Source organism: Camelus ferus, chromosome 11, assembly GCF_009834535.1.
Source record: "Camelus ferus isolate YT-003-E chromosome 11, BCGSAC_Cfer_1.0, whole genome shotgun sequence".
Lineage (NCBI taxonomy): Eukaryota > Metazoa > Chordata > Mammalia > Artiodactyla > Camelidae > Camelus > Camelus ferus.
Window position 1 is genome coordinate 49179812 of NC_045706.1, and position 16894 is coordinate 49196705.

Here is a 16894-nt window from a genome sequence, read left to right on the forward strand (position 1 = left end):
GAGGAGGTGCTGGACCTTGTGTATGCTAAGCAGGCACTCTACTACTCGAGCTATACCCTCCCCTCCTCTAATCATTTTTTAAGTGTACATTTCAGTAATATTGTGTTTATTCATGTTATTGTGAAACAGATATCAGGAACATTTTTTCATTTGGCAAATCTGAAACTCCCTTAATTATATAACTCCCTATTTTCCTATCACCTAGCCCCTAATGCCATTCATTCTACTTTATGTTTCTGTGAATTTGACTACCTTAGATATCTCGTGTAAGTAAACTCATAAAGCGTTTGTCTTTTCATGACTGGCTTACTTAGCGTTATGTCCTCAAGTTTCATCCATGTTGTAGCATGTGACAAGATTGCCTTCCTTTTTAAGTCTGAATAATATTCCATTGTAGGCATATATCACATTGTTTATCCATTCATCTGTTCATGGACATTTGTGTTGCTTTCACCTTGTGACCTTTAAATAGCGATGCAATGAACATGGGTATCCAAATATGTGTTTCAGCCCTTACATTCAATTCTTTTGGATATATATTAGAAGTAAGATTGATGGGTCAAATGGTAGTTCTATTTTTAATTTTTGAGGAACTTCATACTGTTTTCAATGGCAGTTATACCATTTTATAACCACCAACATATGTAGTGCTTTTAATTTTTTTTTGTAACTTTACTAGATAACTAATAATGTGAGCATATTTTCATATCCTGATCATCTGTTTGGATATTCTCTTCTGTTGAGCTTATTTAATTTTATTTGGCCAATTTTCTGTTGTGTTTTTATTACTCATTTGCAGAAGTTCTTTACATATTTCAGAGAAGAATATTTTGTCAATTGTGTTGGAAATATGTCTTCCACTGTATTACTTGCCTTTATACTTTCTTAATCTTCTGTTGGCTAATGTTTCTTGAAAAGACTGCGTTTGGCATTGCACTGCATTGTCAACTGTGTCATAAGTCAGGTGACCCTATTTATATGGATCTCCTGCACTCTGTTTTATTCCACTGATCTCTTTATTTGTCATTTCACCAATGCTGGACTATATTACTTAGCTTAAGAGTCGATTTTGATATTAAATCACTTTCTCTGTCTTTGTTCCTTTTCTTGGTACTTCTTGGTCCTTTGCATTTCCATATAAACCTTACAGTAAGTTTGTTAATTTCCACCCAAAACAAAACCTTCTCTGATAGGGCTTTGATTGAGATTTTGCATCAAATCTCGAAATCAATTTGGGGGAGATTGACATCATTATAGTAACAACTATTCCATGAATGTGGTATCTCTTCATTTATTTGGTCTTCTCTAATTTCTTTCAATAATGTTTTTACAGTTTTCAGAAGTCTTACATGGGTTTAATACTTGTCTTACTCCATTTAGACTATGAGGAAATACTGGACTGGATGGCTTATAAAAAATAGACATTTTTCACAGTTCTGGGGTTTAGATCAGGGTGCCATCATGGTTGGTGGGGCCCTCCTCTCTTTGTATCTTCATACGGTTAAAGGGGTGAGTTAGCTCTGTGGGGTCTACTTTAAAGAAACACTCTGCTCATGAGGCCTTCCCCCTCATGACCTAATCACCTCCCAAAGACCCCACCCACCTATTAATATCATTTTTGGGATTTAGGATTTAAAATAGGATTTTTGGGTGATATAGATATACATGTTGTAACAATAATTAAAGCAGCTTACTGAACCTAGATCTCCTTAATTTTCTAGTACTCACTGAAGGAAATTTGGAAAATCTGGAAAAAGCACACACACAATAGCATTTTAGCATTTCCCATATAAAGACTGGATCATGATAACTTAATTGTTGGTTTAACAACATGAAAATTATCTGATGTAATTTTGTTTGATACAATATCATTTTACATTTGAGCATATTTGAAAGCAAATGTATTCTTATTTGGCTGTAAAAGGACATACAAATATAGAAAAAAATTTTAATATAAATAATTGTGTTTAGGGGGAAGGTCCTAAAGCCAACTCTACTCAAGGGATGCCTGGGTAGCAATGATTGTTAACCATCTGGAGTGACAGAAGAAAGTGATATTGGGTAACTAACATCTTAAGAAGTTTCATCTCAAGTTTTTGTAATATTATTTTAGCAACAAAAATGGAATTTTTTGTTATTGGGTGCCCCATTCTGGTCACAAGGGTGAGCAGTTTTATCATTTACTGATTGTGTACAGTTAAGTGTCTCTGCTCTGTAAATTTGTGACATGTGGAGGGAGTTTTAAACATAGTTGGATGATTTTACATGGTGTCAACATTTTAATGTAATCTTTTACGATAAACAGTAGGACCACTGGACAATATTTTAAATATTTTGGAAGCCTTTTTAAGCAACCCATTGGTATGATGCAGTGTAAGATAAATGGATAAATATTCAAAGTGAATTGTTATAATTTGCATTCACCATGTCAGCTGGACCACGTTAATCTTATGATAAGATGGGTATGATAAATCTTTGTGGTAGCATGGAAAAATCACAAGAACTGCAGGAATATTGCTATATATATATATTAATTATTCTATATGGTAAAACCATTCACCCATGGAAAAGCTCCATAACTTTTTTCAGATACTGAATTTCAGTGCTCAAGTTTATTTGTAATGTTAGGAATCCCTGGCTCTCCCCGTTTAGGTAGATTTGTCCTGTTGTGGCAATAATGGAGGAGCAGAGCAGTTAATTAGGCTCTTTTCCATGGGATCCTCTGTTGTCTGTTTTGCAATACTGGATCAACAGTGAAATAAAACACAGACTGTTTCCACAGATTTCTGTTCTGCCTGTTGTTTGTCAGTCAAGTAACCTTGGATACCTTTGATGAGTTGTGTGGAGGCAGCTAGTCTGACAACTGAAGGTCCTATAGGCTTCAACCCTTTGAGAAATAGTAATTTTTTTAAAAACTAAAATGCAATGATACAGACTTTTAAAAGCAATAGCCACTGCATTTGACTTTAGGTTTCTTATTTTCCATAAATGAATGCATTCTGCTTTTGCAGGTTTTGAGAAGAAGCAGCGACGAGGAGAAAGTTCTTTGCCTCGTCCGACAGCGTACAGGCCACCACTGTCCAACAGCCGTGATGGTGGTGCTCATCATGGTATGGGACGGCATCCCTCTCCCGATGGCTGACAGATTGTACTCTGAGCTTACCGGTAATCTGAAGTCGTACAATGGTCATCCCACAGACCGAAGATGCACTCTCAATGAAAGGTAATCAAATCTGTTTTGTACTGCTTTGCCATTCACATGTTATTATAGAATATTAAATTAACTGCCAACTACGGATATTAGATGGGAGAACAGAATTTTAGGTATTGTGCAACTAAAAAGAGTGAACATTTCTTTAGAAAGAGACTTGGTTTCACAGTGAGTTAAGACCATTTTAGGTTATTCTCCTTTAGAATATTCTTTTCTTCCCACCTTGATATCTGATTCTTCTCACTAGAGTCTGGAGGAGAGGGATTTTTCCATAAAGGAACAGCTCCTCCATAAGGAATTGTTCTATTTTGCATTTCCTCTAGCAATGGAAGAGAATATTTGTTTTCCTACAGTTTTCAAATGAATATGTTGTCAAGCTTGAGTCTTCGCCCATTTAATAGTGGATAAATGGCATCAATTTACTTTAATTTGCATTTTTCATATTATAAGAGTTTTTTTCATATTGTTTAGAGCATTTGCCCGTTTTTGTGTTTTTTGGTCAGCCATCTGTTAATTATTCTAGCCCATATTTCTAAAGGATTGTTCATTTTTTTCTCTATTTTTACATATTGGGGCTATTAACCCTTTGTGATATAATTTCTAAATGCTTTTGCCACCTTGATGTTTATCTTTTTACTTTTGCTGCATCATATTTTGCAAAGGTTTTCTTTTAATGTGATTTATTATATCTATCTTTGCCTTTATTTATGTCTGAATTTTGAGTGATATTTAAGAACATTTTTCTCATGTACAGGTTATAGAAAAACTCATCCATTTTTCTTTTATTATTTGTTGAATGGTGAATTTTTAAAACATAAATCTCTGAGGCATTTAAAATTTATGCTGAGCAGAAGAGAGAAGAGGAAATCCATTTATGCTTTTTTCCATTTATCCTGACACTACTTATTAAAGAGTACTTCTTTTCCCCTTGCTTTGAAATACTACTTTATACAAAAATTACATATGCAGTGGAGTCCTCTCTTGTATATGAATTCTGTATCACTGTCTTGTCTTTTTAGGTATTAGTACCACATTTTTTAATTATAGGGTCATAATAATATATTTCAGTATTTGGAAAAGCTAGCTCACCATTCTTGCTCTTTTTCAAAGCTTTCTTTGTTATTCTTTTACTTTTGTGCTTTCAAATGAACTTTATAATCAGTTTTTCTAGTTTTAAGATAAATTTAGTGATATTGTTAATGGGATTGCATTAAATTAACTCAGAATGAGCTGACATCATTATGATATTGAACCTTCCCTTCCGCATAACATGATTTTTCTTTCCATTTGTTCAGTTTTACTTTCGTATTCTTCAAGACTGTTTTGTGTATTTTTCCTCATAGGTCTCACTCTCTTTTTTTTCAAAAGAAGTATCATTATACAAAATATAAGCAAAATATTTCATCTCCTCTCTAACCTCCACACGAGACTTTTTTTTAATATTTTATTTTTATTGGTTTTTGTTTGGGGGAGTAGATAACTCAGTTTATTTATTTACTTTTTTTTACTTTTACTTATTTATTTTAACAGAGGTACTGGGGATTGAACCCAGGACCTTGTGCATGCTAGGCATGCACTTTTTTTTTTTTTTTTTTTTTTTTTTGGCATGCACTTTTTTTTTTACAGCTGAGCTATACCCACCCCCCCCCCACAGGATTATTTGTATGCCTTCCAGAGCATTCCTTTGTTCTTAAAATCAATGTTTCATCACATTTTTATTATCTTTCTAATGTCAACAAGTATATATACATCATTTTAAAATGTCTAATTATTTTGTTATGTTGATGTACAATAATAAAGTATATACATGTATTGTCTTTTTTATTTTTCCCAAGAATCCATAAAATAAGTTCTATTGTATTTCACTCAATATATATCCAGCATATCACTGTTTTTTGAAATTTATACTTACAGAAATGATGCAAAATACTTCGGTGAATTCTTAAATATCCTTACTTAGATTCCCCTATTGTTAACAGCTATTACATTTACAATTATACACATGGTCACACATACACACAAATGTACGTGTTATTATCATTATTGATTTTCTATATTTTCTTTCTGGGTTATTTGTGAGATAATTGCAAACTTTATGACTTTTTCCCCTAAGTAATAGCTCCCAGAGTATTTTCTAAGAATGAAGTCATTCTCTTACATAACCAGTTTAATAATCAAAACCAGGAAATTTAACGTTAATAGAATGCTATTCTCTAACCCACTGTTCATTTGCAAATATCATTTATTTCCCAATAATATACCTCATAGGTTACCTCCACACACACTTGATGAATTGAGTTCTTTTACCTTTTGGTCTCTTAATTCTTTTATCTTAGTCAGTCTGTCTTTGTCTTTCATTGCATTGACTTTTTTTGAAATGGACAGGCTCATTTTGTAGACTGTTGCTCAATTTTGGTTAGTCTAATTGTTTCTCCCTGATTCAATTCAACTCAGGAATTTTACTGGCAAGAATACTACAGTCAAGTCACAGTAATAGGGTTTAAGTCAATTTGTTCCATTATTGGTGTTGTTGACTTTGAGGTCTTGGAGCCAATAGTTAAACTACATTTTTCTCTCCTTCCTATTCATTATTTCAACAACATAAATAAATGGCTAATTTTTCTACTTGTTTGGCAGCTTTAATTTATCAGCTCATTCCCTTGCAATTACCATCTTACAGTCGTACCTGCACATGTCAAGGAACTGATCCGGAGACTTGCGGAGCTTCCTTCTCTTTTGGCTGTTCATGGAGTATGTATTTCAATGGCTGCAAATTTGGTAGAAGCCCAAGTCCTAGAAGATTTAGAATTGATCCAAGTTCTCCCTTACACGTAAGTGTCCTTTTTACTTAACGAATTTCACAATGAATGTCTAAGTAATTTCCTTTAAAATTTTTTTAAATTGTAAAAAAAATTAAATATTAAAAAATAGTGACAAACTAGTAACTATATATATAGATATATATATATATGTAAATAGTTTAAAATTCTAAATAATGTAGGTAAAGTCTTCAACTATCAACCCAAATTCCAATTGTCCCTGGCTCTTTCCTCCTCCTCCCCTAACCCCAAAGAGAATCATTGTTAAAAGAACCTAGAATTTTATCCCTAGCCAAAGTAGGAGGAATAAATAAAGCAATTTGCCAACATTTCAAAGACTCAGAAAGTTTACTACCCACAGCACTACTATGAAAGAATTACTAAAGGACGTAATCCAGAAAGAAGATATATGAAACCGGAACCAATCTGTCCGGAACACGAGGCCATGGTGAGCAAAGAAATTAGTCAACCTTACTGTTAAGTTTAAATAAGTTGAATACTTACATTTTTTAATTGAAATAACAACCTATAAGTATAATTCCATACTCATATCAATTCAGGGGTGGGTAGGCAGTGGGAGGGGGTGGGGCACCTACAGGAACTAAGTGCGGTAATGTTTTATGCTTTGTTTGGATTGGGGAGGATTTAGATACTGATTAACTCCAAGATCAGTGTTTTTCAAACTTTGTGCTGTGACCAAGAGTAAAAAACATTTTATATTATAAACAACTACACAGATATACATATATATTGAAGTAAATAAATAAAACTATCACAAAACAATACTTAGCCTTATTATATGTAATAAAGATAATATTAAAACATTCAAAGTTAATATTATATACGGTTATTGCTAAGAATCACTATGATGCAGTAAAACATATTTTATAAAATTTCATTTCTTTTTTAAATGCTAGTTGTGACCTACTAAACTGATTTCATGGCCCACTAATGAGTCATGACCCACAGTTTGGAAAACACTGCTCTAGATATTGTAAGTGAAACATATTGGAGAAAGTGTATGTTTAAAATTTTTTTAAATGTATAGAAATTGAATTTATAACTTTTGAACTAGTTGTGGAAAAAAAATCTTTAAAAAGAAAAAAATCCATTCATAAATCAGCAAAGGTAGTTTAAAAATCATTAGGTTACAGAATAATTAGAAAACAAAATAAAACAGTAGGAATTAATCCAACTACATCTGTAATACAATGAATATAACATCTTTTGGAAAGCTCAGAATAAATAGACAATAATCCCTTTAAAGAGGTAATCAAAATTATGTAGTATTTAGTATTTTCTAGAGTTCTGATCTATTGCAATAAAACAAAGAGATGACTCTAAAGAGAGTTCTTTTGCAGATAAAGTACCTGAGAAGAAATCTAACAAGGCATTTATCAGACCTTTAGGGAGAAAACTAAACTATAAAAATTTAGTAAGGGACATACAAAATACCTGAAGGTCAGAACACTTGATAATGAGATGTCAATTCTCCCATAAAATCAACCAGTTTGTTTTCTTTCAAAAAAAACTATGCAATGAAGCTGTTTGTATACAGAAATAATAATACTACATGACGGTTAAATGTTTATTCTAGAATAATAGAACTGTTATATAATTCATGTGAGATTAGTTTTTGTTTGTGGTTATTGTTAACAGTGAGTAACATTTATGTAGTGTTTACAATACAGGAAGAAGCATTGCTCATTTCAGGAACTGACAAAAGGCCAGTCTGAAGCTCAGCAGGCAAGGGAGAGTGAGGTGCATCAGCAGCCTTGTAAGACAAGTCAAGAATTTTGGAAGATCATTAAAGGATTTTAAGGCAGAGAGTGATCTAATTACACTTGCTCTTTTTTTTTTTTTTAAAGAAATCTCTCTGGTTGCTCTGTGAATTGGAGTTGGCCAAGAGTTTTTTTTGGCCACAATTATCCCACTCACTATTTCAAGTGTTAAAATACACAGTAAAATCTTTTTAATAGGTATTTAATTCATAATTCTGATGCTTTCCCCAAATAAATGGAATAATTAATGTCTGAATATAGCTAGGAAGTGTTTTTAAAATAGGGTTTTGACTTCCCTGACTATATTTATTGTTACATTAAGTAACAGATACATTAAGTAGGCAGATGAATGGAACAATCCAGATATAGACCCTATATATATGAATTTCTTTTTCAATGAAAGCACCAACATAAATGTAAGAAACCAAAAGGATTATCACTGATACTCTACAGTTGCCAAAACTGAGGCTTGTAAAAAGCAGTCAAGAATTAACCTCCCACGTGTACATTGCTGTGTGGCTTTGGCTTCTATAATAGTCTGCTGCATACCAGTAGTGAACTGATCCACACGAAAGTTTTCCTTCTGAGTTCTTAGCATCCACCAAATCTCCAATAAGGCGGAAGCCTTCAAACCTTAAGTCCCTCCTTCAGCCTTGCTGTCAGTTCTCATTTGCCTTCCCTTGATGTGACTGTTCGTTGATTTAGTATATAATCATCTCTGAAAAACTATCACAGTGGTCTTCCAGCCATTGTTGCCAAAGGCTCCTTTCTCTGCTTCGTACCTCATACTGCCATCAGTGACATTTTTGATACTCTTGTCACGACAGTTTTACTTTGAAAAAGTCAGTGTTTCTACTGTCATTAGAATCCAGATTCTTGATATGGTTTTATGGCTTCTCCATAATTCCATTAGATCTTCCTCAATTTGTAGCCAATATGTAGTAAACACTGGTTTCAGACAACCCATTGCCTACTTATTGTATTTAAAGCTCTTAGCACAGGCTCTGATACAAAGTATGTACCTTATGTGTGTTGCTCTCCCATCTGTTATAGAAACTTGCACTGTGTCAGGATTCTCCCATAGCTCCCCTTGCTAGCAGGGAAGTTGTCTTGATTTACTTCAAGTGCTCTGTACTGTCGAATAAATATAAAATATAGTTCTCATTTTTAGCAATATGAGCAGTTTTGCAACTTACCTCTAACACCATTTAAATTTCTCATTAGCTGGTAACATAGAATTTTAATTTTAAAAGACTAAATTCAAGCATGACAATAATAGTTTAGATTTTTACAAAAAAAAACATTATTTTCTACGGTAGCTCATTTATCAGGGTAAGTATGAATTTTGCATCAACCACACACCAGCAATGATGTATATAGTTCATTTTCATATCTTATATAAATTCATAATTCATGTTACTATGAAACAACTTTTTTGGACTGTCTTTTCCTATAGGAGAAAAATCTTGAAGATAATTTACAGAGTTTGGCTACAGAATTAGCTCCAATTTATAAGCAGTATGCTCCGGTTGCTTACCACAACCAGGTATGTTTTGGGACCTTACACAGCACTCTTAAACATGGTTGAAATTTATTGCTAGACAAAATTATTATTGATAGAAATTTTTTTTCACATTTGAATTTCAGTGTAGATCTATTTTCATCAGATAGGTTTAAAAAATTATCTACTCTTATTTAATAAGTTTTCCTATTATGATAATTGAATTAAATTCCCAAAGTGATAAAATTATGATTGTTTCTAGAAATAACTTATAAAGGCAGATGTACGTGATAGATATAACACATGAAAATTAAGCAATGTATTATAGCATATCAACAGAACAGATGACAAAGACCACTTGTCCCGATAGATGCGGAAAAGGCACTTGACAAAATTCAGCCCTCTTTCATAATTAAGGGAAACACCGAACAAACTAGCAATAGAAGGGGATTGGATCAACATCATAATGATGAACGATTAAAAGCTTTTTGCCTAATGACAAGACAAGAATGTCTACTCTCACCACCTCTATTAAATACTTTATTGGAGGTTCTAGTCAGGGTAACTAGGCAAGTAAATGAAATCCAGATTAAAAGAAGAGATGAAATAATCTCTACCAGCTGATGGCTTGATAATGTATGTGGAAATTGCATATCTGCACTCCCCCATCCCGCCCACAAAGCACACACAAAAATCTATTATAGCTAATAAGTGAGTTCAGCAAGGTTTCAGGATACGCAATCAATATGCAAAAATCGTTGTATTTCTATACATTAGCAATAGACAATCCAGAAATGAAATTAAGAAAAAAATAGGTCATCAAAATGTAAAAATTTTGTGTTTCAAAGACATCATTAAGAAAGTGGATGGAGGGGGAGGGTATAGCTCAAGTGGTAGAGTGCATGCTTAGCATGCATGAGGTCCTGGGTTCAATCCCCAGTACCTCCTCCAAATATAAATAAATAAATAAACCTAATCACTCCTCCCTCATAAAACAAACAAACAAAAAAAGAAAGTAAATGGGTGGTGAGATAAATGGGGAGATGTTGCTCAAGGTGTACAAACTCCCAGGTATAAGATCAGTAAGACCTGGGGATCTGATGCACAGCTTGGCTATAATCAAAGAGATCTTAAGTGTTGTAGCTGCACACACAAAATAATCATAATTATGTGAATAGATTCTGATGTTAACTAACCTTAATGTGTTAATCATTTTGTAATACATACATGTATGTAATCATCACACTGTACAACTTCAGCTTAAATACGTCATGTTAGTAGTATCTCAATAAAACTGGGGTAAAGGGAACACATTTTTTAAAGAAAGTAAAAAGATAGCAACAGATTGGGAGAAAATAACTGCAAATCAAATATCAGACAGAGTTGAAAATAAGTGTAAATACTTTACTTTAAACATAACCGGGGTTCCATATTTCAAAAATATTTTATAAAAAATTAAAATATTTATTTGTACTGTCATGACTAACATGCTGTTAAATTCCAACGTTTCCTTTTAAAAAGAGTTATAAATTTCCCTTCTATACTGGTTCGTCAATATAAATGTCCATTTACTTTTTATAGACATTGAAAACTGCATACTTGATTAATGTACTATATTAGTCTTTCCTCCTATTGAAATAGTTTAGGCTACTCTACTTCTTTATCCACCTCCAGCAGGTATTAAGGTCCTCACCCTGCCTTCAGTCAGTCAGTGATTGTCATTTTAGTCCACATAGTCTCAAATTCTTTACCCTGAATATTATTAAACATTCACTGCTATAATATACTGTGGTGTCAGAAGTCTCTGAAATTACAAAACGTAACTAACTTAGGAACTTTGTCAAAAAGTGACTTCTTATTCTTTACTGAAGGTGATTCTTTCTGTCTCTTAAAACTGTGGGTCATACTTTTATTTTTTCAGGTGGCATATGAACATGTTGCCCGAGAATGTCGGCTTGGCAGCAAAGATGGTCGTCCTTTCTCTGGGGTCACTGCTTGCCTAGACTTCTGTGCCCACCCCCACAGGGACATTCATAACATGAATAATGGAAGTACAGTGGTATGTACCTGAGTGGCTCTTGATATTAAAAGTTCCATCGCTCTATACTTCGGCTGAGATCCTTAAAGATAATTATTATAACAAATCAGATTTTATGTTCTGTTCCACTTGGTGTGTTTATCACTAGTATTTATTTAAGTTATTATCGAAGCACTTCCAAAAAGTTACAGAACCAGCCTTAAATATTTTGATGAAAGTCTTGCGTTATTTCATTGCAGTAGGTTTTCTGGGAGGTAGTGGTACATCATTATTCAAAGCAACCATTTTGTGCTATCAAACTGGTAGGTAGGAAGTTAAGCAACTTAATGTTTCTTTCCTGCCATCTATACTTCAGGATTTTTGTGAAGGAACTGTGCCAAATTTATTTTTATATGTATTGGTTTTTAATGGCAGTAGATGTAAAATTATATTAATATTTTAAAATTAGCAGAAATAATTGTGCTTAGGTGCATATGCTATGTTTATTGCCATGAAAAGAATCACATGCCCATAGGATGAAGTCAATCAAGAGATACTCAAATTAGGGAGAAGACCCTGGAAAAAATCATGCAATAGTCCTTTTATAAGGGAACTGAGTTTGCCTCAAGTAGTTTTCTTCTTACTTAGTAAAACAGAGATTAATAGAGAGTGATTGCCTCCATTTCTGCACTACACCAGTTGGTTGGCCCCACATGAGACAGACTGTTACAGTTTGATTGGAGGTGTACAATCTGTTTCATTCAAAGGCAGCCTTCCTTGTTTGATCAGTGAGATCTGTCAGTAATAGATTGAGGGGCCAAAATATCTTTTTTGCCTATAATACTCTTTCACTGATGTTGACTTTGGTCTCTGAGACCAATGTTATTTGCACGTGTTGAAATTTTGTAAATCCACCCAGGTGAATCTTAGCCAAGGAGTGATTCAACATCATGTTGAACTAGTACATTTTACCTGAGATCCCTCACTATAGAATATTAGGGATCAGGCTGGATTAGGTTCAAAGTTTAACTCATTTTTTGTTCCCTTTCTCTTGTGTTTCTCTTATGTATTATTCAGTGCTTGTTTTTCTCACTGCTCTCATTTCTCATGCAGTGAGGTTCGTACCTAGAACTTGGTGTGACACCAAATTTCCCCATCTCTGAAAACCTGAACTTCTGAAATTCTACTGCCAGCTCTCCTTCCACCCTGTTTCCCTAGCCTTTGTAATCATGCTCATTCCTAGTCCTTGTTCCCTTCTTAGTCTCTCTGTGAATAAAGAAATTGAATGAAGAAAACATTTGTGGGCAAAAGATTCTAATTTTTAACATAACTATTTAAAAATTATTAATAAATTACACCCAAAAAAGTTCAATGTTTCAAGTCTTGCTGGTAAATGTGACTATAGATACTGAGAAAATAGTGTGATTTTAAAAACCTTTAGCTTACTTTACCCTCTGTGTTCATCAAATTCTATCAGCCTTGAGAAATCAAATCTGGGTATTTTATTTATTTCTAGTCTTAGAACACTCTGCAGTCTTAGAAGGAGATCATAGCTCTTGGATAAATGCTTTTTATTGAAACCATTGGATATATTTTTAATGGATCTTTAAAGACATTTGAAAATTAATTATCATTCCTAAGGAAAAGGCTGAGACAGGTTATATTCACGCCAGAAGTTTCCTAAGAAGCCCTGTTTCACATCCAAGAGAAAGACAGGCAAACTTAGTGATGTGCTGCTAACTGGAATAGCAGCCAAATGGAGTAGGAGGAAACTTACTGAAATAAAACATTTTAGTTAACTTTTTTAAGTGTTAGAACATAAGTCCTGGTAGAAAGAGAAATCTCTTGTGCTTCTTCTCTTGCTTTATTAATATCTGTCAACTTATTTAGTGAAAAAAAAAATCATCTTGACAAGGAAGACAGAAAAAATTATCAATTGACAAATTCTACTTACAAGCAGAAGTGAAAACAAATTCTAGAGAAAAATACAGTAAATGGAAAATTCACCATAATTAAGCCATCTCTATCCAAAGAATGTGGCATTATTTAAATATTAAGAAATAATATGTCCCAGAATGAAACATGTGTTAAAAAAAAGAAAAAAAAAAAAAGAAAAGAAATAATGTGATGTTTAGGCTAACATAGTATCTTCTTATTAATTAGTATTTAATATGCAGGCACTGAACAATTCAGTAACCATTACTTAACTTAGGCAGTGAGAGAAGATGGAATGTAACAAAAAGAAGCCTTAATATTTAATATATTACAAAATATGTAAACATGTATAATATCATGCACTTATAAAATCAAATCATAATTATACTGGTCTGGAGGGGGCAGTATAAAAAATCACTGGTCAGCTTACAAACAATTGAGTTACTTCAACTCAATAGCATTGAGTGGCTTGCTATATAACGTTTTTTCCAAAATGAAAATAGCAGTAGTAGCCTATTGAAAATTAAGTGGAAATATAGATCCCTTTCTCAATGGCAACAGTAAGAAGATAAGAATAACTATGATGAATGTGCAGGATCTCTATTTCCCATTTCATGTTTTCTTCTATCAGGTCTGTACTTTAACACGAGAAGATAACCGCTCATTGGGTTTTATTCCTCAAGATGAACAGCTGCACGTGCTGCCTCTTTATAAACTTTCAGACACAGATGAGTTTGGCTCAAGGGAAGGAATGGAAGCCAAGATCAAATCTGGGGCCATCGAGGTCCTCACACCCCGCCCCAAGAAAAGAAGACGTTTTACTCAGCCAGTTCCCCGTTCCGGGAAGAAGAGAGCAGCAATGATGACAGAGGTTCTCGCGCATAAGATAAGGGCTGTGGAGAAGAAATTTATTCCTCGAATCAAGCGGAAAAATAATTTGATGACAAATAACAGTAAGGCTTCATCGCTGCCACTTTTCGGTAAGGCTCACGTAGACTGCTAATTTTCTATGCACACCTTTCATTGGCAGAAGGATTTGCACGTGCCCTTTGCATCTTATTTTTCTTCTCTTTCATGTTTGCTCTACTCTCTTAGGAATAAGGCATTATGACAGGACAAACTTTAGATTAGATGTCAATCAATCAAGTTAAATCTTATATAGTCTTAGAAGTATTATTCTTACATAGAGTTCAAACTAAAACACTGAGTATATTTCTACATACTAGCCAAAATTAAGTCAACAAAAAAGTGAACCTTCAGTATTTCTTGTTTTTTTTCTATATATGTTTAAAAAAAAAAGAGTCCTTATTGTTCCACAGCTATTTTAAAGCCCTGCTCCTTCTCAACATACGTAAAATGACATCACTTCACTGCAGATCTTATTTGATCAACTTTAGCATCAATTTTAGTCATCCAGTCAACAAACATTACTTAGCACCACTTTGGACTCTTCTAGGTATTAGAAATGTAACAGTGAAAAAGCGGGGGGAGATGGTGCTGTGAGAGAATTTCTTTTAAATGGGGCTGTCAAAAAAAAAAAAAAAAGGATTCACCAGGAAGGAGGCATTTGAGTGAAGACCTAAGGGAAGTAAGAATCAGCAGTGTTTTTATTCGGAGAAATAGCATTCCTGGTAGTAAAAATGGCAAAGTTCAGGAGACAGGAATTTACCTGGAATACTTGATGTAAGTAAGGAGGTCAGTGTGGTTGGAGCAGAGCGTGAAATGGGAGAGAGGTAGGGAGTGAGATCAGAGAGGTAGGAGGGACATCAGAGCAGTGCATCTTGGGCTTTGTAGTTTGCTGTAAAGACTTTGGCCTATATTGTGAGTGCGAGGAAGGTTCCTGGAGATTTCAGAATAGAGAAGGGTTATGATCTGATTCAAACCAAACATTCCAGTTACTGGATTGAAATTATAGTCAAGTGGGGCGGAGAATAGAAAAGTAGGGTGATTATAAAGAGGCAACAAGTGTCAAGATTTACATGTTCTGTATCATTAAGAATAACAAAGTTGGGGGAGGGTATAGCTCAAGTGCTCGAGCGCCTGTGTAACGTGCAGGAGGTCCTGGGTTCAATCCCCAGTACCTCCTCTAAACATAAAGAAAGAAATAAACCTAATTATGCAGCCCCCTAAAAAATCTAACAAAGTTTGTCATTCTTTTTCTAATTTCTGATCTTCTCTTAAGAAGAAATACTGTTCTTGTCATAACTTGTTAACTCTGAGGTGTGGCTCGTATTAGGAAATCAAACTATTGTAAGTGCTTAGCTATTTGCCTTTATTCACCAGTTTTAAGAATACAACTTATTTTCCAAGCATCTTACAGTGTGATCAATTAAAAAAAAAAACTTAGTATCATTTTGATCTCATGTTTTTTTAAAAACATAATTTATGTTTCAATTCATATTAAGTAGATTTTTCTTCCAACTAAATTTGAAAATGCTTTAAACTTCAAATTCAGATTCTTAAATTCAAATTCCTATCTTTGATTGGTAGAATCCCATAAGCTGGCTTCTGATTCTTTGTCCTGACCCTGATTGTCTTTGATAACTTCCTTAGATTCTGTTCTGACAAGATGTTCCAGGCTCATCTTACATAATCCTGCCCCATATCTAAAACCAGCCATTCCTCCAAGGAGCCTAAAGGAAAAATACACTATGATTTTATGCTGATACTCAGACTTAGAATTACAGGATATTCTTTAACATCTTTGATTTTTATATTTTTAAGAGAAGTAATCTTTTTTTTTTTTTTTTTTTAAGGTGAGAGAAATAGCAGTGCCGACATTTCTATAACACTGGGAAAGATTCAGTAAAGAGATAGTAAAGAGGCAAGGCAAGGGAGAATAATCATTCCTTTTTCCTTGTAGCTCCACTTTACAGATATTTTATTTAGGTTTATTTTAGGATTCATATTTCTGGTTCCATACCGCTTGTTATTTTTGGTTTGTTTGTTTTTGTTTTTTGCAAGGGGGAGGTAATTAGGTTTTATTTGTTTATTTATTTGATTTTTCAGTGGAGGTACTGGGGATTGGCTTGCTAGGCATGTGCTCTACCACTTGAGCTATACCCTTCCCCCCCATACTGCTTGTTAATAGCATTCATAACATTTTCACCTTTGTGTCATTCCCCAGTAGCATCTTTACATGCTATTTTAAAAAATATAATATATACCCTATAAGTAGCCATATGTACAATATTTGGGCCATAACCTCTTGTCGTCTCATTAGTTTACCCATAAGAACTTTTTTTTAAAGGTTTAACCAAATCATTAAGACTCATCACTTTTTAAAACCTTGCCCTCCTGTGATTTATATTTTGTTGACAACATAACCTCTAATAGTAGATGCAGCCATAGATAGTAGGATGGATTTTTTGATATACCACTCCTTGGGTTCTATGTGTAGGTTCTCTTTAGAAATGAGAATTGTCGTGTCTCCAGGTTGTATCATCTGAGGGAAAATTACAGATATTCCGATCTTACGTTTGCTATTTCTTGGTCCTTAAAATCCACTGCTTTTGCCTCTCAAACATCTTTTTTTAGAACCTCAAAAGAGGGAGAATATCCTCAAGAAAAAATATTTCCATTTGATGTGAGTGTTGATATATATGTCAGGGCAGATGACCCACAATGGCC

At 33.8% G+C, this 16894-nt stretch overlaps 1 protein-coding gene across 4 annotated transcripts in view; it reads left to right on the forward strand.

Moving 5' to 3' along the window:
- TET1 (tet methylcytosine dioxygenase 1) overlaps nucleotides 1-16894 on the forward strand; it is a 116548-nt gene that overhangs the window by 89584 nt on the left and 10070 nt on the right. For 3 of the 4 annotated variants that reach the window (XM_032491525.1, XM_032491523.1, XM_032491522.1), the window contains 6 exons: nucleotides 3012-3223; nucleotides 5892-6042; nucleotides 6392-6478; nucleotides 9268-9357; nucleotides 11234-11371; nucleotides 13896-14244. In XM_032491525.1, the coding sequence (XP_032347416.1) occupies nucleotides 3012-3223; nucleotides 5892-6042; nucleotides 6392-6478; nucleotides 9268-9357; nucleotides 11234-11371; nucleotides 13896-14244 (1027 nt within the window). The remainder of the gene's footprint in view (nucleotides 1-3011; nucleotides 3224-5891; nucleotides 6043-6391; nucleotides 6479-9267; nucleotides 9358-11233; nucleotides 11372-13895; nucleotides 14245-16894) is intronic. The other variant, XM_032491524.1, reaches the window with a different exon arrangement.